Genomic DNA, 24,753 nt, shown 5'->3' with positions numbered 1-24,753 from the left:
GCTTGGTTTACATGGTAAACATCTTTCAAAAAAGGAAGAAAAATCCTAAAATCTTATGAGGAAAAAAATTTATTTTTTTAAAAATAGCTGAAAATTTATCGAATTTTGTTCCGGTTTTTTGGTTTTCCGGTTTTCTGATTTCCGGATAACTGGTTCTGCACTGTACCACTTTTTTTCTTTTTGAAAAAAAAATCAACCTTTAAAAAGGACACAAGGCACAAATGGGTTAATATTTTTTTTAAAAAAAACTAGTTTTAGGTTAAAAAAAATTAATTTGAAATTATTTTAGCACAAAGAAAATGTGTTAAAACATAAATTTAAATTTTAGTAAAGCATACCTACCAGCTGATTTTACAAACTTATAAAAATATAAATTACAAAGTATTAAGGGTAAGGTTTTTTAAAAAATGATCTACTTCGACAATTTTTATAGGCATAAAAGCAGAACTAATGATTCTTAAATACATATGTTTAAATTATTAATTTGTTATGATTGGTTCAAAAAATGTAAGATTTAATTTTTTAAATTACGATTTAAACGTTAAAATATAAACGTTGCTTCAAAATGTAAATAAAAATATTTTCTCAACGATCGTAAAAGTTGACAACTCTGGATATGCTTTTATTATTCCTTATAATACAGTAAAATATGGGTAAGTTGACTACCTGCGCCGTAGCTATCTAGTATCAAATGACAGAGGTGGTCAACTTGTACTCGTAGATAAGGAGAAAAATTTTCCATCATTTTTGATACAATGAATAGTTAGCTGAACAAAAACAAAAAGTGTTAATTTTATTTTTAACATTTTTAAGTTTTTCACGATTAAATTTTAACAACAAGAAAAAGATAGTTTGCGTTAAAAAAAAAATTTTCAAATATCTTAGCACAAAGAAAAAGTCTCAAAATATAAAATTAAAATAATTTATTTCAATTTTAATGTTTATCTATAATATAGTCAGGTGGTCCACTTATAAAAAGGAAGAAAAAAGATATGCGATTTATTTACATCATGAATTCATTTTTATTGCATCTAAATTGTTACTTATATTTTAATCATTACTATAACACGTTCACGCCGATGTGACCCACCGGTGGGTCACGCTAGATTGTCTCATCTTGGCAGCGCACCGGAGTAAAAACTGGTAACAATAAATTTCATTTTTTAGTTTTTTTCCGGGAATAATAAAAATCCATAACTACCAATTGTTTTTAACGGATGCAATTTTTATATTGAATTGCTTCTTCGCCGTGATAAATTTCCTTACAGGGAATTTTAATTGTTGAGAATAGATTAACTCCTCCCGAATATTATCTAATATTGAAATAGTTCTTCTACCAGTATTTTCTCTTTTCCGTCCCGCTTTCAGGCGCAACACCCGGCGTGAACGTGTTAAAAAAAACTGATATTTTAATTATTCTAATAAGAAGTTTAGACTCCAATGTTATTTTTAGCTTTTCCTCTAAAACTAATAACGTGAATTGATTTTTTTGCACTTATTCAAAAAATAGTTTACCAAGAGATAATTTAAATTAAAAAATAATGTTTGATAATTATTTCGCTATTTACTATTACATAGTTTAAGACAATGATTGAAAGATTTGAAATTTAAATTTGAGAAAGCTTACATTCTTTAAGAAAGTGTAATATTAAATGACAAAATCTAAAATTTGGAAAGGAATTGGTTGAATAGCTACTGAGACATAAAAATTTAAGAAAACAATATTTCTGATTTTTTATTGCTCAGATCTTTTATTGCTTTTTCAATATACAATGTGTTATTATCGGGGGCTAGTGAAGTAAAAAGATAAGAAAATTAAAGTATAGTAAAAAGTGCACCAAAACGTAAAGAGTAAAATATAAGTAAAATAAAATAAAAAGTACAATATAAAGTAAAGAACTCCTGTATCAAGGATTGGGAGAAATTTACCTCCATTGAGGACTTTTTGATGGAACTAGCCCGCATTTGCATCACAAGGAGAGGAAAACCACGAAACCTCCCATGGTTAGTCTAACAGCAAGAGGGTTCTAACTCATGATCCGTCTACCACTGAGAATATTTTACGTCAAGGAAAACAAACTGGGATCCAAGCCGGGTGCAGATTTCGTAGCCACCCGCCATTGCTAAGATTCGAACTTGGTTCACCTCATTAGAAGGCAAACGCTCTATCCCCTGAACCATCACGGCTCTGACCTGGAAATTATCATTTATTTAAACCCCTTGTTCCAACCCACGAACTCTCGGACATGGGCCCAGCGCCCTACCGACCTATCCCGGCTCCAAGAAATATCTAAACGTAATAAGAGAAATAACACAAAATATGTTATTGAAATTATTATCGGAGCAAATCACATTGAATTAAGGATTAAAAGTATCAAATAAACTTATCGGTCAGATAAGGCTAAAAGCCATCTTTTATTATGTCTATTCACTTCCTTTAACTGTTTTCGTTTCATTTGAGAAAATAACTGGCTCCCTGATTTTAATTCTATGGTTAACGTGATTGATCTCGCTGAAAATTCGTCAGATTTTTGTCACGATTTTGGATATCGTAACTCAAAATATCATCTGCAGAAATTAACTTATGTAAGATCAAACCCTGGAATTTTTAACACCGCATTTTACTGCATAAAAATCTAACCATCAGAAAAAAAAAATTCAAGAATTTTCATTTTGAGTTTTATGCATGCTTTACGCTTTTCTTTAATCATGTAAAAATAAAATGATTTCTAAAAGTTTAACACTGTAATTGGGCCTTTAACTTCAATATCATCATTTATGCTTTTTGCACCAATTATGGTATTAGAATTAGTAAATTACTTCCCATTTAATTTTTAAAAACGGTAGATATTAGATAAAAATAAAATCTTTCAATTTCACTTACTGCCAAAATATCTAATTCAAGTTAAAGCTTACAAATATTATTGATTGTCAAATACTTAGACATTGTAGATATTTTTAGCTTTTTAAACATTCTTCGCTATTTATTAAAAAATTATCTTATGTAATGCAATATACAACTGACATTGTTTATATTATTCATAAATTGCATTGCTTAATTTGCACACAAATTACATTATTTTGTGATATAGTAGATAATCATCCCTTTCATTTAGCATTACAACTTGGTATCAATATAAGTTATCTAAATTATATTGTATTTGCTTGTATTTAACATTTCAATGTCTTGAATAAATTATTTATTATATGATTTAGAGCTATCTCACAGAACGCAATTTTAAATTAATGTTTGTGATCTGACTCTATTTCATATATCTGTGATCAAAATTGTTGTTTATGGTTTAAGTATGTCTCATAAATATCTTATGTGATCATTTCTTCATTATTAAATAGTTAATAAATTTTTCATTCAAATTATCATCTATGTTAAGTTATTTTATTATCACATATGGTTTGAAACTATCTTTGTTATTTTACATATTTCTATCTGAAAAATTACTTATTAAATATCATTCATAATTTAAACTTATTTAACTTACTTCAAATGGCAAGGCCATGAAATATTTTGATATATGTTTCTTGTTTTATACTTTATGCTCATAAGGACAAAACAAAATTATTTCCTTTTGAGTCATCTGTGGTGCATTTAAGTTCAAATATAAAAATTTTCAAATCCTTTTTAGAAATTGTCAGCTTAGTGCAAATGTTAAGAAATTAATTCTAATTTATTAAAAAATTCCTCTGCCTCCCCGTAGGTATATTTAAATTAATAGGAGAAAATTCAATTAAGATTAGAGCATTTTAGTTATCATAAAACACCGTCATTATAGAATGTAACATCAGAGGGGTAGTAGACCAATATTTAAAATTATTAATTACCCTTAATTTACACTAGGTTTTACGCCTATTAAAGTATTTTAAAATTTTTGAGTTTTAATTCTTAACTTACCATAGACTATCAGACCAATAGAAATTATTTTACCTTGCATATTGCGTATGCAAATATGTAATAAAATAACTGATATTTTGTGACATTGCTTCAGAAGCTATGTTCAAAATCTTTTATTTAAGTTATTGATTATGATATTATTTTCGAATTTTCTTGTCTAAATTTAAATTTCTCTAATTCGTTGTTGTTGTTGTTAATTTACGTCGCACTAGAGCTGCACAATGGGCTATTGGCGACGGTCTGGGAAACATCCCGGAGGATGATCCGAAGACATGCCATCACAATTTTGATCCTCTGCGGAGGGGATGGCACCCCCGCTTCGGTAGCCCGACGACCTGCGCACGAAGTCGAGCACTTTACGGTAGCACAGTTTAACGAGGACCAATACCACACACCCCCGGTCCCTACGCAGACTGATCCAAGTGGTCACCCACCCGCACAATGACTGCAGCCAGTGATGCTTGACTTCGGTGATCTACTGGGAACCGTGTCTTAACGATCAGTCCACTGCGGGACTAAATTTCTCTAATAAATGAACAGATAAGAATAATCTGTACTTTTAGAAAAGAAATTTGAGTCATTAAACTATTTTGACGAAGAAAAGGAGATATAAAATGAAAGGAAACATATAAATTCATCGAATGATTTTAAAATTAAACAGATATAATTTAATGAATGTTTAAGTTTTCCTAAATATACACAATGTAATTGCAGCAACAGACAATGGGAAAATTAAATTTTTGTTTAAAAACAAGAGGAAATCGTGAAAGAAAATTATGTGTAGGCGAAAGGGTTTGCATTATTTTAATTGTTAAAAAAGGGTTTTATATAGATGTTTATAATTTTATTTGAACTATTCCAACTAGCTTATGTTTCTAGTAAGTTTTTGTCCTTTACACTGAAGGAATTCATATTCTCAACTGAGTTGTTAGTCGTATTGTCTACAAATAGGTAAATTCTCCGATAAATGTAACATCCAGATTCTTATATGCCAGTTGTTAAGGGTAATAACAGGGATTAGTGATTAGCGTTAATCATGTGATTTGCAAAGTGGAAGGAATTAGAATTCAAGATTGCAAAAACATATGAATAATTAAATCAACTGTTAACCATCAACTGTTACCAAAACTACTCTTAAAATCTTAATGCATATTGAAATTTAAAAAAAAATTTTAATCATTTACGTACATGATAACAGCAAAGCTGAAAATCTGGCATTGAAATACAAAGCTGAAAACCGACCGGAAAATTACGATATGACATATATTTCATAGATTGCCTAAAAAATGGTATCTATGCCACAGATTGACCTATGAACAATTCTACAAATAAACGCTAACTAGACGGCCAAAAAAAAAAAGAAAAAAAAAAGAAGACTGCCCTCAGGNTACAAAAAAAAATGGGGGGGGGGGCACGCTATTTCTACATGAATTTTCTTCTATTTTACACCCTAAAAAAGCAAGAAAAAAATCGCGAACATGAATTTTTTTTCTTTGTGACATACTTTAAATGACAAAATACCAAGTTTAAATTTTTCCCGATTTTTTCAATTTACGAACATTGATTAAATTTTGTTTTTTGTTTTTGTTTTTTATACTAAAATATAATCTTATAGTATGAAATCTCTATAAATACATTTTAAAGAGACGCTGTAATNTAAAATTTCTCCATTTTTGTGTACGTACTTTTTGAACGGCCCCTTATATAGATGTTTATAATTTTATTTGAACTATTCCAACTAGCTTATGTTTCTAGTAAGTTTTTGTCCTTTACACTGAAGGAATTCATATTCTCAACTGAGTTGTAAGTCGTATTGTCTACAAATAGGTAAATTCTCCGATAAATGTAACATCCAGATTCTTATATGCCAGTTGTTTAGGGTAATAGCAGGGATTACTGATTAGAGTTAATCATGTGATTTGCAAAGTGGAAAGAATTAGAATTCAAGATTGTAAAAACATGTGAATAATTAAATCAACTGTTACCCATCAATTGTTATCAAAACTACTCTTAAAATCTTAATGAATATTGAAATAAAAAAACGTATCTGATAACAGCAAAGCTGAAAATCTGGCATTGAATACAAAGCTGAAAACCGACCGGAAAATTACGATATGACATATATTTCACAGATTGCCTAAAAAATGACATATATACCCCAGATTGACATATATTTCACAGATTGCCTAAAAAATGACATATATGCCACAGATTGACGTATATGTCACAGATTGCCAGAAAATCGATACTATATTTCATAGATTGCCAAGGTATTTTAACCAATGCCAAATGAAAAACTTGCGAAGTATGAAATATAATTATATTATACTTTCAATTAAAGTGATTATAATTTTTTAGTATTAGTTGAAACTTTTTTCTTGATGCAACAAGTAGTTGCGGAAATCATTTTCATTTATTAAATAAGGAAGACAAAGTTTTAGCAATCGACATTAATTTTTAAAAGTAACCGGGACAACATCCGGATGAGGAGGGCATCTGCCGGGTATTCGGTGGAAGTAATTGGGCGGTATAATTTAACGACCATTGTCTGGTTTTTCCTATACTGATGTTTTTTTATAAAAGTATGTTATTAATAATAATCAAGTAAGCCGGTTAAAGTGTATTGTTGTCTTATAAGAATTTACTACAAAATTTTTACTGTCCTATAATTAAACAATTTTTATTATCCCTTAATTTAACAATTTAAATAATTATTTATTAAGCATAATATACTGTTCAAATTCAAGTTCAAAGAACCAATTAGTTGCTTTATATTCTGAGAAATTTATTTTGAAATCTGATTAGGAAATCAGGAACGTCATCTGTTGTTGAACTTTTTAACTAATTTCGAAAAATGTTTAAAATAAATTCTCAGATTTTCTTAATGGAACGCAGCGATATATACATTTAAACTCCTTTCATTTATCTTAAATTGTTTTTTCAAATTGTCGGCCATTTTGGTGACATTTTAGTCAAAACGATGTGCATTCAGGTTTTTGGATAATAATTATTTCTACCTCATAAATAAAAGGAGTATTCGAAATTTTGTTCTATAATGCAATTGTGGGTATTAAGGAACTGTGCCAGTCATATATATATGTATATTCCAAAGCTAGCTTTTTTAGTATTGGTCAAATAACATAATTATGTTTTTCAAATATTTATTCCGGCAAATAGTGGCCTTCAGATCAAAATCGTTTTCTGTTTTGCAATTGATATCAAAAGTGTAATTACTTTGTAAATATATTCCAAACAATTTCTCTTTTGCCTATTTCACTTATATATGAGGTAGGGGAAACATGGGAGATTTGGCATGGGGGAGTTTTGACCCAAACTTTAACTTTTTCATAATTAAACATTTGTTTAGCTGATGAACATCAGATTTCAAAATGGTATCAAGCAGGTTGCAAGTAATATCTTGCAAAATCACAGGCAACAAATTTTTTATGAAGGAAAGGTGTTTTTTTCATTGCAATTTTTTCACTATGTCATCTGCCATTAACATACTAGGGGACCCCTGTCATTTTTTAACATTAAATTTTAAAAAAATGCCTTTTAACAAGATTTTATATTTTATAAATGACGTAATCATCTGCGTTACAGTTGCAAAATGTGTGCAATTTTAATATCGTGTCAATAAAATTCAATTTGCTTTACAGCTAAGTATTAGAAAATTGCAATGTAGACTTTATTTAAATTTTTATCACTTAAAAACGTTGCGTCAAATAATTTGAAATCTGATAGCGTAGTATCCGTAATACCTCCCCTAAATCATAATTTTTTTTCCAGTATTGGCCTTGTACTATTGTTTTATTGGTTTTAATATCTGTTTTAATTCTCCAAAGTCAAAACTCTATCTTAATCTCTAGCAAGAAGATTCAATTTAGTTTGTATGCTCTTGAAATATCATTAAAAAAGAGATTATATTTTAAACGAAAAGATATACATATAACAACAGAAGACCAACATAAATCATCAATTAATGACAATTTGGAAATTTGAGTAGAGAAATGGGTCAATGTATCAGATTATTAAGCTATTGATAGATAATTGCTTTAAGCTTTTCTAAAATTATTAAGCTGTATTCATAGACTAATTTATGTTTTTGAATTGTTAAAAAATTTCAATATTATAAAGATTAATCTGAAATTTTTCTAAAATAAATTAGGCAGCATTAAATATAGATTGAATATTTTTTTCTGAATGTGATTCCAAAATTTCTGTTTTTAGGCTGTTTTTATGTTTAATAATTAAAATATTTTACGAAAAAAATTTCAATCAGTGTCGAAAATTTCGACACATTATGCCTGAAATTACAAATTTTTTACCGCTTAAGACATTTTTAAAGGTCTGTTTTCATGTTCTATAACAAAAATTTTATCGAAATATTTAATTCAAACTCAAGATGATTATTGTTTTATTATAATGCACACATTTGAAAAAAATTTATATTAAAGATTTGTTAATCGACTACACAACAGTATTATTAAATTTGAACCAATCACAAAAGGTTGTGGATTTCTCTAAAGCTTGCACACAACATCTTGACTTCTAAAGCAACTCAGAGGTGCCTAATCGAGGTAGTGTGTCCCAATTTTGAGTTGATTCCGAGCTGGGTTACCACTAAAAAATCATAAATTTTTTTTAATCCTTAAGTATTTTAAGACTTAGACATGATCACAAACTATTCTTCGTCGTGGATGCCTTTCTGCTTAACCATTTCTTTACCCACTGAATTCAAACTTGGTAGCATTTTACGTAAATATGAAAACAAAATGAATCAAGGAAACCAATCTAGCTCTTGCGTTGCGGCTGTGCCAAAATTATTGGGATACCCTGACGTCACTCAATGTAAACATTTACTCAGAATTTTGTGAAAATATATAGAAATAGTCATGTTAAACATTTCTTAAAAATTTCTAAGAAATTTCACTAAAACCGTAATGACTCATTTTGGCCCCGTGAAAGTTTATCAAATAAAAATTGCAATATGTATATTGTTGGCTTAATAAAACATAATATTGAAATTTTTGAAGAAAAAAATCATTTCGTGTATTTAAAAAAAAAATAACGGAAAAGCATTGTTTTCTTAAATATTTAATTATAATTTTTTTTTAATATCTCAAAAATTATAAAAAATTATTGTCATTTAAACACATTCAACACAGTTAACTTTTTTTTCTTCTTCTCGCTTAGTCAAAGACGTTCTCTCGTTTTCAAATATTAGTTTGGAGAGAATCTTTAACTCTAGAAATAATAATAATACTGTTATGACAAAGATGTTTTCTCGTTTACAAATATTATTTTTGGGAGAGTTGTTAAGGATGAAATTTGTTTTAGATGAAATCGATAATAATATGATGTTTTTTTTTCTTCTTGTTGTTATAACAAAGATGTTTTCTCGTTTACAAATATAATATTATGGGAAAGATTTTAACAATGAAATTTGTTTCTGATGATAATGATATTACGTTTTACTTTTTTCCTTCTCGTTATGGCAAAGATGTTTTTTCGTTTACAAATATTATTTTGAAGAAAGATTTATCATTGAAATTTGTTTAATTTCAAAACTATAATAATATTATTTTTTTTCTTTTTTTTTATTCTACTCGTTATGACAAAGATGTTTTCTCGTTTACAAATATTATTTTGGGGAGAAATTTTAGCAATGAAATTTGCTTAAGATGATATTAATAATAATATTATGCTTTACTTTTATTTCTTTTAGTTATGACAAAGATGTTTTCTCGTTTACAAATATTATTTTGGAGAGAAATTTTAAGAAAGAAATTTGTTTGAAATCAGAGCGATAATAATATTATGTCGTTTTTTTCTTGCCGTTTTAACAAAGATGTTTTCTCGTTTATACGTTTAGACACAGATTTTCACTATGAAAATTATTATAATATTATGTTTATTTTTTCTTGTTAATACAAAGATAACTCTCGTTAACAAATATTATAACGTATAATTTTTATGATGCAATTTGTTCAAGATGAAGGCAAAGATTGCAATAATACGATTTATTTTCTTGTGAATACAAAAATAATTATAAATTTAAAAAATATCTTTTTGTAGATAGTTTTTAAATAAAGTTAAACTGATATTAATATAAAAAATTTTAGCGTTGAGTAATGTTGAAAATGAAAGCAAAATGCTGCATGATATATTATAATAAAATGAATTAATTTCCATTTGAATAGTAAAATATATTCATTTTTTGTATTCGAACTAAAATGTGAAATAATTCTGATTGATAAAAAATTCTTATTGCTAATTATAGTAACTATGTTTGTGTCTGCTTTCTTATTTTCGCTACTATTTAAAATCCTTTGAATTTTAAATAATAGCAAATTCATCAAAAGTGTTGTTCCATACAAAATTTCATCATTCATACTTTATGATTAAGTTTAAATATCTGTATTAAATAAGAAATAACTGAATTTCGTTTGGAATTTAAATTTCCTCTTTTTATGTTAAACCATTTATATATTTACTATAAAATATAGCACGCAATTAACAATAGGTTGAAGCTGTTCTTCTTCAATACCTTTTGCAAATGAGATCTTGCTGTTAGAAATTAGAGCCAGTAGAACAATTTAGAAGTGTTAAAATTGTTTAATAAATTTATATTATCACTAAAACATATTTTGAGCTTGAAAATTTCTTCACATTTTTAAAGTGGGTATGTATTGTATGCTATTTATAATAAGCTATCAGCCCATATAAACAATTTATGTACAACACATAAAATAATTCAAATAACAAAGAGTTTCTCCCAAATAATTTTTACAGGAATTTACTGGTCTTAAGGTTTTAATTTTTTCAGATATAATTTATATTACATATTATCAACAGAGTCCATGAGGAAGCATACAATATGAGCTATTAACAGTTTTGTAATGTGCCTCAGATTTAAGGAACTTAAAAATGTTATTATTATTTCACGTGCATATTTACTGTTATAACCACTTAAAGAATATTTCTTAACTCATTGTTATATAAAAGCAAATGATTGTCTGTGTTTAATGACTTTTTTATTAATAAAAATTTCGTTATTTGTAACATATCAAATATATACTTCAAAAAATCTCTGTGTCTTTTTTCTCCATTTAAATTTTGTGGTAACTTACATAAAATGTATTCGTGTAAGTTTGTCATTTATTATTTTATTTTATAACCGTCGTTGAACAGCCGAGCCAATTTTGTGCTTACGACTACCAACGTACAATTCCGTTGCCTTGTAAGTTTAAACCCCATCCAGAAGACAAGGAGATTCCTGGATCAAGTATTGAGGGACATTTTGCTATCGTGGAGGACGTTTTGATGAACTAACCGGCAGTTTAGTTACATGGAGAAAAATACGTCAGCACTCCGGTCAGGGCGAGCCGGTTGCGGAATTCGAATCGACCAGCCATCGCTGAAATTCGAACCCGGTTTACCTCATTTGAAGGCGAACGCTATGTCCCTTCAGCCACCACGACTCTTGTCATTTATTATCAGGTATGTTGTTCCATATTGGTCATAATTCATCAACTGGTGCTTAAAATTAAGAGAATTCACAGATTTCGTTTATTATCTCCACAGCTGTTTGACTAATTGAAACGAAATTCGGCATAACTATAACTTACAACAAACAAACAAAGTGCTAGTTCACAGTTTAAACTCGTCATAAGTTGCCTTAAATTGTAAAAAGAAAACAAGAAAATTAAAAAAAAAATTTCAAAAATATTGACTTTACATATTTGGATTTACTTAGACACCAATAACACCAATTTAAACAAAATTTGGTATGAAAATAGGTTAAGATAATACAAACAAAATACTACTAAGTAGTTATAACTCATCATGAGTTTTAAGCATGACCATTCATACAATATTTTTTATTAATTTTAATTAATTTAATTGATAATAGTCAAACAATTTTGAAGTGTAAAGTATACACGTTTTCACATCATTTTTTAAGATTATAATTTTAAATGGCAAAATACAAAATTTGAAAGAAATCGCTTGATTTTCTTTTTAAAAAAAATTTAGAATATCTCAAGTTATTTTGCCCACTTCTTAAACCTATATTCTTATGATGTTATTAAGAATATAATCTGAAGAAAATAATTTGATGAAAATCTTCAAAATGTAATCTGAAGATTATTTTCAGATACTGGTTTGTGGGTGTCAAAAATAATTTAAGATATTCAACGGATAATTTTCATATAATATATATTGTGGAAATATTGTGGTGTCTACGCTGGAATTCGAACCCCCGTTCAGACATGGAGATTGACAAACTAAACCTCTCATCTAAATTATGCACTTGAACATTTAAGCAGAAGTGTATTTGAAAATACAACCAATAATTTGATTTAATTAGTTATTAATAAGTGACAAAAAGTTCTAGGTAAAAGACTTAAATATGTTCAGGGGTCAAAAAGTGTGTCAACTGATTTTATAGCTATTTAGTAACTTGATTACTTTTATAATTTAAATAATTTTTCGAGAGAAACTAAATGCTCCATTAACGAGCATTTGAAAACCATGAGCACTAGGGCAGAATTGTATCTTGACTTTTATAAAGAAAATTTCTGTTAAAATGTAATAAACAATTGAGATTAATTTCTATCTAATTAAATCAACCATTATATTTTTAATATTTTTTTAAAAAAAAAATTATTCCTAGAAATAGGGTAAACCAACCAGTGAAGGAACATTTCATATATATTGATTAAAAATAAGAATTTGAAAGTTTTTCTTTAGATTGATTGGTAACAATAGCTTACTGCCAAACAACAGGAAGTCATCTAGCAATGTTTTGGATTACCTGGTCACAAAGACTTCTCTGGAAAAAATTTTAAATTAGTTATTATTTGTGAAACACCTTGTTCATTAGAAAAAATTATAAGGTGAGTGTTTGTATTTATATGTTTGAAGTGGAATTAATTGCATGTAATAGTTTTATTTTTCTAACTGTGAAAAGGAGAATTCAAAATATAGTTATTGAAGTTAAGTTTTTTTTTTAAAGCACCATAGCATAATAAAGTACTGAGATAAGGGGGTGAAGGAACAAGTGTTCCTTTACTGGTTTTTTTTCTAAGTTAATGAAAATAAAAGATAAATTTTGATTTTCTTGCACCTTTTGTGTTCCGCATCAAAAGTATGTTAAAAATACGAAAAACAACTTCTAACCAGTAAGGGAACAGGCATGTTCCTTTACTGGGCATAGATTTCCCAGTGAATGAACAGTATGTGTTAATATGTTGACACTTTAATTTTCAATTCATGATTACAAAAAAAAGTTAACATTTTCCAAGTATTTATATGTTATAATTTCAAGAATAGGCTTGTTTTTAAATATTTGTATGGCTTATAAATTCATAAAGAGCATTAAAAAATAACCAAAATTAAGTGTTCCTTTACTGGGTGTTCATTCACTATTAAGAGCTATTCCTTCACTTGGTCTTCTTACTACTTGTTATTTGAACCTCCAAAACTTTAAAACAATATTATGTAAGTTTTCTACAATTTTGTTACATAATTTGCAATTAATAACAAATATGTTGACACTGTTATTTAACTGAAATTACGAATTTTGAAATTAATATGATTTTTTAAAAGGCAAGCGAAGCTTAAGTGTTTCTTCACTGGTTAGTTTACCCCACAATGAAATATTTTAAACGAGCATCAAAATAAAATCTTGCAAAATTTTTGAATAAAAAAGTTTGTCCAGTTGTCCAGAATTTGTCCAGTTGTAAGAAATTGTAAAGTCGTTTTATAATTAATTAATTTTTCATTATCTTTTCTGATTTAAAAAACAGAATAATATTGATATAGTACTTACCAATAATTATGTGAAATGTTTCATTTCGAAGATCAAATATATTATTTTGTTTGTTTAAAGTCTAGAAGAAAACATTAAAAAAAAATGTCAAGTTTAGGGAAGCTTGTTTCCTAAATAATTTCTGATTTCATGACACTTTCACTTAAAAAAAATAACAAAAATATTTAAAAGAGAAATAAAATGAAATACTTTAAATGTAAAAAATTTATGTTTAAAACCGTGGGAAAGCTCTTTTTTTACTTATTTTTATTCATACATTCGAGTTAAAAAAATAATATTTGATATCCGGAAAGCATTTTTTCGAAGTATAATTGCATAATCGCGTAAGTATATAAATAAGCTGCGAACATTTGTTTGAATCATTTTCAATCAAACCTTTGAAGGTGAAGTTCATATTTAAATATTGTTCTTTAGTGAACTTCTTGGGATAGTAAATATCGATATGGAATATTTTCGCTGCGAATTTATTCGAAAGTTTTGTTCAGAGGTAAGTACTTATTCTTGAAAATTTCTTTCTTAGTTTAGTTTCTCTTCTTTTATTTTTATCCTCGTAATGCATTTATTTATATGTATAGTAATTTGAATAAGGCAAAATTATCGATCGCTACTAAATATTAGTTAGGACAATTAAAGACTTTTTTGCCCACTCGACAACCGATCGACGCACTGTTTGTCAAAATTGCTCCCCGTGTATATTTTGTTATTATTAAATATTGACTTATTATTAATATTTTCTAATATTCTGGAAAAAAAATTTATTTCACGCCTGTGTTACTCTCACAAATTTTACCCTACACATCACTTTTGAAATCATGCATTTTGCACAAAAAAGAGTATATACTGTTTCAAGTTCAGAGCCATTTGATAAAATTTGAACTTAGAATTTGTATTTAAATAAAAACTTAGATAAAATTAACTTAGATAAAATTTGAACCTTTAGTACTAGCGCATGTCTAATACATTAGAATAAACATCTCAAATGTTTTTGGTAGTAAAATAGTGCATTGTTAAACTAAAAAAGAATGCATTGCTCCTTGTGCACGGTGTGCGAAAAAAAAAAGGAAACACTCTGAATAAATTTTGAACTAGCCTGGGCGGGATTAAGCATACGCGGGGCCCAAGGCCATTCAAATTTTTGGGGCCCTAAGATTAAATTTTTTTTCTCGTATATTTTTTATTTATTCAAATAAAGTATTTATATATCTTTTCATTTAAGAAAACATATTTAAAATAAAAATAAATAATAATAAATTAAATTTTACTTTATTTTGTTAAATTAGAACTAAAAAATAATCATAAAATTCGGAAAAAATTTATGTAAACATGTAAAGAAACTATGTAAAACATAATGTTATAATTATGTAATACATTATGTAAAAAAATTATTAATATATTTTTTATTAATATATATTTGAAATTGATTTTTTTTTAAAAAAATCATTGTTTTTCTTAATTTTTTTAAATTCATCTCCAAAAAAATTCATAAGGGGCCCCTAATCATTGGGGGCCCCAGGCCATGGCCTAGTCTGGCCTATTGGGTAATCCGGCCCTGGAACTAGCCATCGGACCTTCAAGCGCTAGTGTTGATGATCCGAAATTTTGATGGTTTAAGAGAGCGATCTAAAAAAATATGTTTATTAATTAGCGCAAAATATGTAAAAAAAAATATGTAAAACATAATGTTATAATTATGTAATTCATTATGTAAAGAAAATATCGTTTTTTATTAATATATATTTGAAATTGATTTTTTTTTTAAAAAAATCATTGTTTTTCCTTATTTTTTTAAATTTATTTCCGAAAAAAATGCATTAAGGGGCCCCTAATCATTGGGGGCCCCAGGCCATGGACTAGTCTGGCCTATTGGGTAATCCGGCCCTGGAACTAGCCATCGGATCTTCAAGAGCTAGGGTTGATGATCCAAAATTTCGATGGTTTAAAAGAGCGATCTAAAAAATATGCTAATTAATTAGCGCAAATGATATTTTAAGGTGTGAAGTTAGGCATAAAAATGCAATTTGTATGAATAAACATTTTTTTTTTTACTCATTTTGATTCTTGCCCCTTAAAATATAAGTCCCAATACTTTGATCAGAAAGCAGTCTAAAGTTTGAATCCTTTCATATTAATTGTACTTTTTGCGCACTTCGCCAAATCTCTAGGAGAACTTTTTAAGTAAATTTTAAAAGTTTCTACGCAAGTATAAAACTCTTTTATCCAAAGATAATTCCATGCTTAAAAGAATTTTTAATTACAATTTATTATTATTCTATTTAAAAATAGTCGAAAAAATTTTGAATTTTGAGGTATACAATTTTTTACATTATTTTAAAGATTGTACATTTACAAGGCAAAACAGAAAGTTTGAACAAAAACGGTTAGATTGTTAATTTTTAATCAAATTTTAAATACACAACTTTTAATATTTTAATATCATTTTAATATGTTGCTTTTAATATTTTAATATACTTTTATATGCAACTTTTAATTTTAAGTATTGTCAACTCACTCAGACACTATTTAACAGATTACAATGTTATTTTATATTTTGCTAAATTTATAATAACGTTCACGTAAATTTTAAAACAACAATGCAATACAAAATTTCTCCTAACATTCTAAAAAATGTTCATCTATTTTTATATGAAATAATAAAGAATAATAAAAAATTGTAAATAATTATTAAAAATTATATTTTGCTCTTGAATTATCACCTAACAAAAATATTTTCTTGGGATAGGGTGAAATACGTAAAAATGAAATTCACATAAAGGGGTGTTATTTTTCGACCAAACAGTGACAATCCCCATACTTTGATAGTTAGCAATCTAAATCCAGCAAAAAAAAGTATGCATCTTCAGAGATGTCTAATTTCATAGTTTGAAAATAATCCGCTGCAGCTAATTTTTATTTTATAACCATCGTTGAGCAGCCTACCCAGTTTCGAGTTTATGACCTAAATGTTGAACTCGGTAGCCTTGTAGTTTTAAACGCAATCCAGAAGGTAAGGGACTCCTGGATCAAGTATTGGTCGAAATTTGCCTCCGTGGAGGACTTTTTGATGAAACCAACTTGCATTTACGTTTGATGGAGCTGAGAACCACGAAAACCTTCCACAGTTAACCAGACGGCATGGGGACTCTAACCCTTGATTTGTCTACCACTGAGGATGTTTTACTTCAGTACTGTGGTCGGTGCAAGCCGAATGCGGAATTCACAACGATCAGCCATCGCTGGGATTCGAATCCGGGTTCACCACATTGGAAGGCGAACGCTCTATCCCCTGTTCCATCACGACTAGCACTAGCTAATTAACATATTTAAGTTAGACATTTGAACCACAAAAGTTATAAAAGTTAAAGTTAGGTTAGGCAAAAGTTAAAAGGTAAAGTTAGGCATTTGAACCACTAATCATTTAGATTGAGTCTTACTGTATTTACGTACTGTATTTGAGTACTATATTTACTTCGCACTAAAGCTGCTCAATGGGCTATTGTCGATGGTCAGGGAAAAATACTTGAGGATGACCCGAAGAAAACATACATACGTCACACCCCGTTTTCCAGGGTGGACACATTCACACACTAATCATCCATCCGCAGATCGTACTTTTGACCTGACCCAAAACACAATCAATCTTCGATCTAGTACCCCCAGAGGTACTGATTTGTTAAGGAAACTTGGAGGATCCCTGACAGGTTTAGCAAGCACCAATCACCATTTTGTACACAGGGAGTCTTCAGCCGATGGGAATCAAACTCAAGACCTCTCGAACATTGGCCCAACGCCCTATCAGCCATGCTATCCCGGCCACCGAGTCTTAGAACGTAAGCATCTGATCGTTATATAAAAATCTATTCAGGATTTTTAGAATCGTACATACCAAATATTATTAAACTTTGGTTAATATTTATATTGTTTGTCGACTAGATCTGAAAATACTCCAATTTTTGACCATATCTATTTAGAACCATTCAATAAATCAAAAAATATACCATTGAGAATTGAGTACAGAGATTACAGACTTAGAGAGGAAGTAGGACACACCATAAGGTTTGAAAAATGTACACCAATCCATGTCCGAAAATATCACCAAACGCCTTTAGGGGCGCATCCCTATTATGAGCTTCACAAGCTCGCCAAGTTGGTCACCAAATCAGTCAATCGCGATATGACAACTATTTCTGTGCAAGTTTAAATGCAACTTTTGGCTATAATAAATATAAAACTTATATACAAATATAAAAATGATTTGATTTAGATAAGTACCAGTTTAAAGATTCTCGAGTCCATAAAAGAAAAATGCCCCCGAAAGGAGTATTTTGTCATTTTTGAAACATGGATTGCCTGGCAAATTCTCACTCCTCCTGATGTGCTCTGTTTCAAATTTATAACCACTATAATGAGTTGCCCTGTAAAAACTATGTCTTTTATTTTCAGATTCATAATAATGGAAGAGTTAAGAAAGAAATCTTAAGTCCGTTGGTCTTATTTCTGGGAATGCTTGGTGTTTTTGCATTCCTCCTTTATTTGGCTTCTTCGAAAGTTTTGGATATCTACTTTGAAACTTCACTTATCGTTCTTTACATTCCAGCTTTTCTCGTCCTCTATTATTCAGGAGTGGGATTACATATGGTAAGAAGTGTTTCGAACAACAAAAAGATTTTTGTTTTATTGAGGTGAAAGAAAATATATTATTCTAGGTGCTCCACAATCATCACCCTTCACGTATTTTTATAATCCTTGTCAAAAATAATGTCATACACATTAGGAGCAACAAGTTATTATTTAAGTGCAGAAAAAAACATTGTAATACAGTCGTCCCACTTAATCGCATATCGGATAATCGAATAACCCGTTTATACGAATAAAATTTAAAGGAACCAAATCATTTAATATCAAACTAATGTTAAACTTCCTCGTTTAAACGGTTATTTGTTGTTTTTTTGCCCCCGCCTAATTGCGTAAAGAAGAGGTACTGAAATGAAAAAATTTTTGATTTTTGAGAAATGTTTGGCCAGCCAAAATGGAATTTCCCTTTTTCAGTTAAGATAAGGATACAATAGGTGGTCATTTCAATAGGGACTTCTTATTCATTAGTAGGTGTTTGGGGTAAAGTTGAAAAATTAATAAAATCTTGCTGCATTGAAGTAAACGAAGGGGGTTTTACCCCTCTTTCATTTTCTTCACTCATTTCGATGAGATAAAAAAGGGATAGAGTGATTTGTCTTGTGGTCAAGACTTGTGGTCCCCTCCGGATGCACTATTAGCTTTGATAAGAAAAAGTTTCAGTGTCTTTCTCTTAAATAGAATAATTGTTTAATCCAGTGAATAAGTTTGAGTTGGTTGAATGTTGAGAGCAAAAAGGAATGATTTAAATTAATCGGGGAAAAACAAAACAATGAATCTTATAAAAAATAAATTTTAAAAAAAATCCTTAACAGAAATAGCGTATTAATTTAGAATTTCACAAGTTTCGAAGATTAAAAAAAAATAAATAAGTAAAAAAAATTCTGAATGTTTTAAAAAGAATACGCACAAAAGTCATGAAAATTTTAATAGAAAGTGAATATTTACTTTTGATAAATTGACGAATTAAACGGGTATAAAAAACAGGCTTCAACTATAGATTTTTCTGGAAGGGATCAAATAATATTTTTGTCCCTACATTATACTTTCACTAACACTGATTTATTTTTTTGTAACTTTAAATGACTTTAATATTTAATGATACTAACGCAGACGGTTTTAATTATAATTGTTTATTGATCATAAAACTAAGTTTATTTAATCAAAACGTTATACAATACATTTAAATACCATTAAAAAGTATAATTTCGCAAAAATTCAGAATTTAAGATTGAATATTGCACTCCCCTTTAAATCGAATAACCCGCTTAACCCGATTTGGCTGGAATTGATGTCATTCCTTTAAGCGGGGTTGACTGTATATCAAATTACTTTATAGAAAAACACGCTTTCAAACATCAAAACCTATTTTATTAATTCGAGATAACAGATAGTGGGAGAAAGGTGATTAATATTAGAATCAGGCAATCAAGCAAATTTTGATGTTGTCAATGCATAACTTTAAGTGATTCATTAGCTTTAGATAACGGTTTTATTTTATTTTCCTCGCATAAATATTTTCCTCGCATCTGTGACCTCTAAAGCATATTCTTAGCGATCTTTAATTTTACAAGGATTCTCAAAGTATGTATTATGAGTTCAAATTGCGAAACCCTTCATATATTATCACCAGAATCCACTGAAACAGCAACACATAATCGAATTAGGAACACTATGGTATTTTACCACCAGCTGGCAGAAACTGCCCCTACACTGACATGGAATATTTCTTCATTTTTAATTCGAAATCGTTAAAAAAAATTTTGTTCCGCCAACATTATAATTAAAAGGTCGTGAGTATAATAAAGCATCAAATTTTAAAATTGCATAAAAGTACCAGTTTGAGTGTTAAATTAAAATTAAAGTACAATCAAAAACTTACATGAAGCCTTCTTCGTATAGAGCCTCGTTGTCTTCTTTTTCTTTACCATGTCATTAAAATAATGCATCAAAGGTAAAAAATGCATTTAAAATTATAATTTGATTCCAGTGGGTATTTAACTTGGTTCTCAGTTTAGTTAGTTAGATAAATAACTTAGTTTTGATCATTCAAAAAAAAAAAAAAAATCAAGTCGTAAAGCTGAAATAAACTGACCAAAGAGACTTACATTTCGCAAAAAGAGTGAATGAAATATATCATGACCGTACATTCCTCCTTTTATAGCAATCTTCATTTTATTGTGTTCTTAATGTTTTGTGTGTTGCTGTTTTAATTGATTTTTTGATAATTATAACTTAATTTACATTTTTTCTTCAAATATTTAATTTCAGTTATAGCATCAGCAAATTGATGGTTAAGTTGCACAAAAAAAATTATAATTTTAATGGTATTTTTTATTAATTTAATATAAAAATATGTAAAAAAAATTTAAAATTTGCACTTATTTGCAGCAATTTCGATCTAAGAGAAACATTTATTCATCATTGAAATTTTTTTAATTCAAAAAATCAATTAAATGATTTCTTAAATATGAATTTAAAAAAATTAGGATTTTTTATAATATTAAGAAATATGATTAATATAATCTAAAAAAAAATTAAGTTGCTATTAAACTGTTTCTTACAATTAAAATTTATCAAAATATATTTTTACTTGTAATTAGAGAGTCAGAAAAAAATATATAAAAGGGACACCTGTGTCCCTTCTGCGTCAAAAGGTCAAATATTTAAGAAAAAGTCCTATAATTTTGACGTAGCCACTTTAAATATTTAGGAAAAAGTCGTAAATTTCTAGTATATTTTCCTGCCACTTTAAATATTTAAAGGGAAAGCCGGAAATTTTTTTCTGCCACTTTGAATATTTAGTAAGAAGTCATTGATTTCAGCTCTCTCTAATGTAAAAAAATTTCAATTTTCAGCTGTGTAAAGAATTGCAACCTATTGCACGTAAAGTCAAAAGTGAAATGATATCATCACGTGCAATAAGCTTTTATCATCAAAATTTACTTCTTGGAAGTCAACTTCATCAGCCACAACTTTCTGCAAATGTATCACCAATAAATGATAGTGTAACACCAGAAGAAACTGCAGTAATTAACATTTTACCTCCTTTCCAGTCCATTGACAACCCCCCACCTTATGAAAAGTGTACTAGAAATGTTCTGCCCAACGGATCAAGTTTTTATTCTTTACCAACGTATGAATCTGCAACAACTGATGAATCTGTTCGTGAGTCATCAGTTGAACCTTTAGGATCAGTTGTACCAGTTATGAATATTATAGAAGGTAATGCAGAGGATTATAATAATAATAACTCATATCAATGAAAAGAAATTGTAAACAATTCTTCAAATTGCAGCAGAAACTCGAGACTGCAAAGTATTAATGTTGGGTTTAAAGGCTAGGGTTAATATAAAGTAAAAAAATTTAGTTTGTTAGAATGCAATGATTATATTTATATTAGTTACATTGCAAGATAATATTTAGATTTTTCAAAAGATAAAATTTATGCTAAGATCTTTTAGGTTGGAAAACTTGTATTTTGACTTTTTACTTTGCAAAAATTTTATTTAATATTTTTAAAATCTAAAGATTATTTGAGTTGACACATCGTAAAAACAAAATATGTTTAATAACAAAGGCTATATTTAGAGTTTTGAACAATACAGAGCATTATTTTTGAAGATTACCTTATGTGGATTTTATATCTTGTATCCACTTTATATATCTATATACCCGTTAATAAAACTTATTCATAAAATAAATTGCCTTTATTTTTATGCATTCACAAACATTAAACATTCACAAACAGTTCAGTGGAAATGCTTCCGTTGTTCAGTTTTAAAGATAAATCACTTTCCTAACACAATAAATCAAGCAATAAATTACCCTTTTCTATAATAACCGTCTAAATAGACCATCAAATTGCCGTACGTAATAAGTGGTCAACTGCTCATTTGTATTTGAAGTTTAACTTGGAATGGATTTTGCTTTTCAGCAAAATGTGTATTTTTACCAAATCTTATTAGATTATCTATTTGCAATTTAACTTGGAATAGATTTTGCTTTTCAGGAAAATTTGTATTTTTATAGAATCTTTTTAAATTATCTGTTAGCAGTTTTAACTTGGAATAGATTTTGCTTTTCAGCAAAATCTGAATTTTTACAGAATCTTTTTGCAGCTTTTTTCCCACTGATAGTAAAAAAGCAGAGTAAAAATTTCTCCAACATTTTTAATTTCACCAATATTTTAAAGTATTTTGTGTTTATAAAGTCCTTTATTCATACATTTTAACTATTTATAAGTCGTGATGCTCAAAATCAAAATATAACGGATTCATAAGTGTTCGATTTGGTGGAAATGCTGCCAATTTCAATTGCACAGTAGTACACACCTCATGCTTATTTTTTAGGTACTACTCATTGATGAACAATTCGTAGAGCTAAACAATTATGTGGTTCACTGTAGGTACATTTTGACCGTCAAATTCCAGGAAAAGATTTTTTCGAAGAACTTTGACCTTCCGTACTAAAGTCCACTAAAAGTATTTATTTCTTAATAGTTAGTGCAAACGCAGTCGAACATACATTAACGATCAGTGGCGTGATTTACTCATTTCGCAAAAAATAATGCCACTTGGCAAGTGATGTGTTTTTCAAAATTGCAGAGGGCCTGCAGTTCTTGCACCATAAAACTTCGATAAAAAGCTTTCTTTCGCAAAAATAAAAAATTAAATAAAAAATACTAAAAAAATACATGCGTCTAATAGTTTAAGATAAAAAACATATTTTGAAAATTTCTACAAAATCAAAAAATATCAAGTACCCAACCTTGCCTGTTTCTTATATAATGAGTTTAAAATTAAGATTTATTTCAATACTTGAAACCACTACTTACAAAATTCCTGAAAATTCTCAGGTTTTAAGATTAATATAAAAATACAAAGTAAATTTACATAAATTTAATATAAATATAATACATGAATAGACATTTAAAATTAATATAAGAAATATAAATATCAAATATAAAAAAGCCAGCTTTTTAAAAAAAATAAAATTGCAGGGTTTTCTGTCACGTAATAATAGTTTTAAATTCTTGTCAAAAATGAAGTCACAGATTAAGATTTGCAAATGGATATGTAAGTAGGAAAAAAAGAGTTATCAAATTCTGATAAATCTTGGGAAGCTGAAATAGCATACTTCAAAGCTAGTTTGATCATCTAACAACACTTGGGAGTTTCTGATAGTCGCTTTTTTTCCTCTCAGTTACCTCATTATACATGGCAAAACTTTTACTATCGTTACTAAAAACGAAAGTAAAAGTAAAAAATACGTACTTTTACTTGGCTTCGCTACTTTTTAAATTTTGTAATTTTAATTGTTTTTTCATTACTTTTTTGCGAAAAAGTACAAGTACTTGTAGCGATAATGTCAGAAGATATCGTTATTTTTTCCAAATTTGTTTTTAAAATGTTCTCCTCAAAAAAATTGTGGAAAAAAAAATAGAAATCATTGTTAATTTTGTTCTGAATTTTTATTTTTAGGAGAAAACTTATGATTTGTAATGAAATTTGATTTTATTGTTCACTCTTTTCACAACTTTTTTTTTACATTTGACCACAACGGTGATGCAAAGAGGTCGAAGGTCACAGCATGACCGCTTGTAAGTTCATAGAAACTAACAACCACCCCTCTTGCTTGATCAGTTTTGTTTCAATCGAAAACAAAATGTTGTGAGAAAAAAATTTAGTAATTTATAATTAAAAAAGTTCTGGTAAAACTTACTTAAGACAATATAATTCAATTTTTAAATTTAAAGTATTGAATTTTTTAATAGATGGTTAAAGTTATTGGTCAAGAAGAAATTAAAAATTTCCAGCTTCTAATTTTTAACTTAACACGTTCACGCCGGGATGACCCACCGATGGCTCACGCTAGATAGTCTCATCGGGCGGCGCACCGGAGTAAAAACTGGTAACAAATAAATTTCATTTTTTAGTTTTTTTCCGGTAATAATAAAAATCCATAACTACTCATTGTTTTTAACGGATGCAATTTTTATATTGAATTGCTTCTCCGCCGCGATAAATTTCCTTACAGTGAATTGTCATTGTTGAGAATATTATATCTCCTCCCGAATATTATCTAATATTGAAATAGTTCTTCTACCAGTATTTTCTCTTTTCCGTCTCGCTTTCAGGCACAACAACCGGCGTGAACGTGTTAAAGATGAAGGAAAATAACTTTACAAATAAACAACTTATTTAAAGGAAAAGAACTATTATCTTTAAAATAATCGAGATCTACTTTGCTTTCAGACTAAATGCTGGAAAAAATATTCACTTAAAAAATTTTAATATTTTTAAAAGCTTATATTAGTCTAATGTTTATGATCGTCATTAAAAATGTCAAGCCGCAAAATGACCATCTTTCTTATATT

At 28.3% G+C, this 24,753-nt stretch overlaps 1 protein-coding gene across 1 annotated transcript; it reads left to right on the top strand.

Annotated features, from left to right (window-relative positions):
- The first annotated feature begins 17,790 nt into the window (after positions 1 to 17,790).
- LOC107442100 (uncharacterized) lies at positions 17,791 to 21,979 on the top strand. The gene is made up of 2 exons (XM_016055571.3): positions 17,791 to 18,380; positions 21,233 to 21,979. The coding sequence occupies exons 1-2, from the start codon at positions 18,246 to 18,248 to the stop codon at positions 21,638 to 21,640; spliced, it is 543 nt and encodes a 180-aa protein (XP_015911057.1). The 5' UTR covers positions 17,791 to 18,245; the 3' UTR covers positions 21,641 to 21,979.
- Positions 21,980 to 24,753: the final 2,774 nt, after the last annotated feature.

This window comes from Parasteatoda tepidariorum, chromosome X2, assembly GCF_043381705.1.
Source record: "Parasteatoda tepidariorum isolate YZ-2023 chromosome X2, CAS_Ptep_4.0, whole genome shotgun sequence".
Classification (NCBI taxonomy): Eukaryota; Metazoa; Arthropoda; class Arachnida; order Araneae; family Theridiidae; genus Parasteatoda; species Parasteatoda tepidariorum.
The sequence above is the reverse complement of the archived record's forward strand: the minus strand, read 5'-3'. Positions and strand labels throughout refer to the sequence as shown.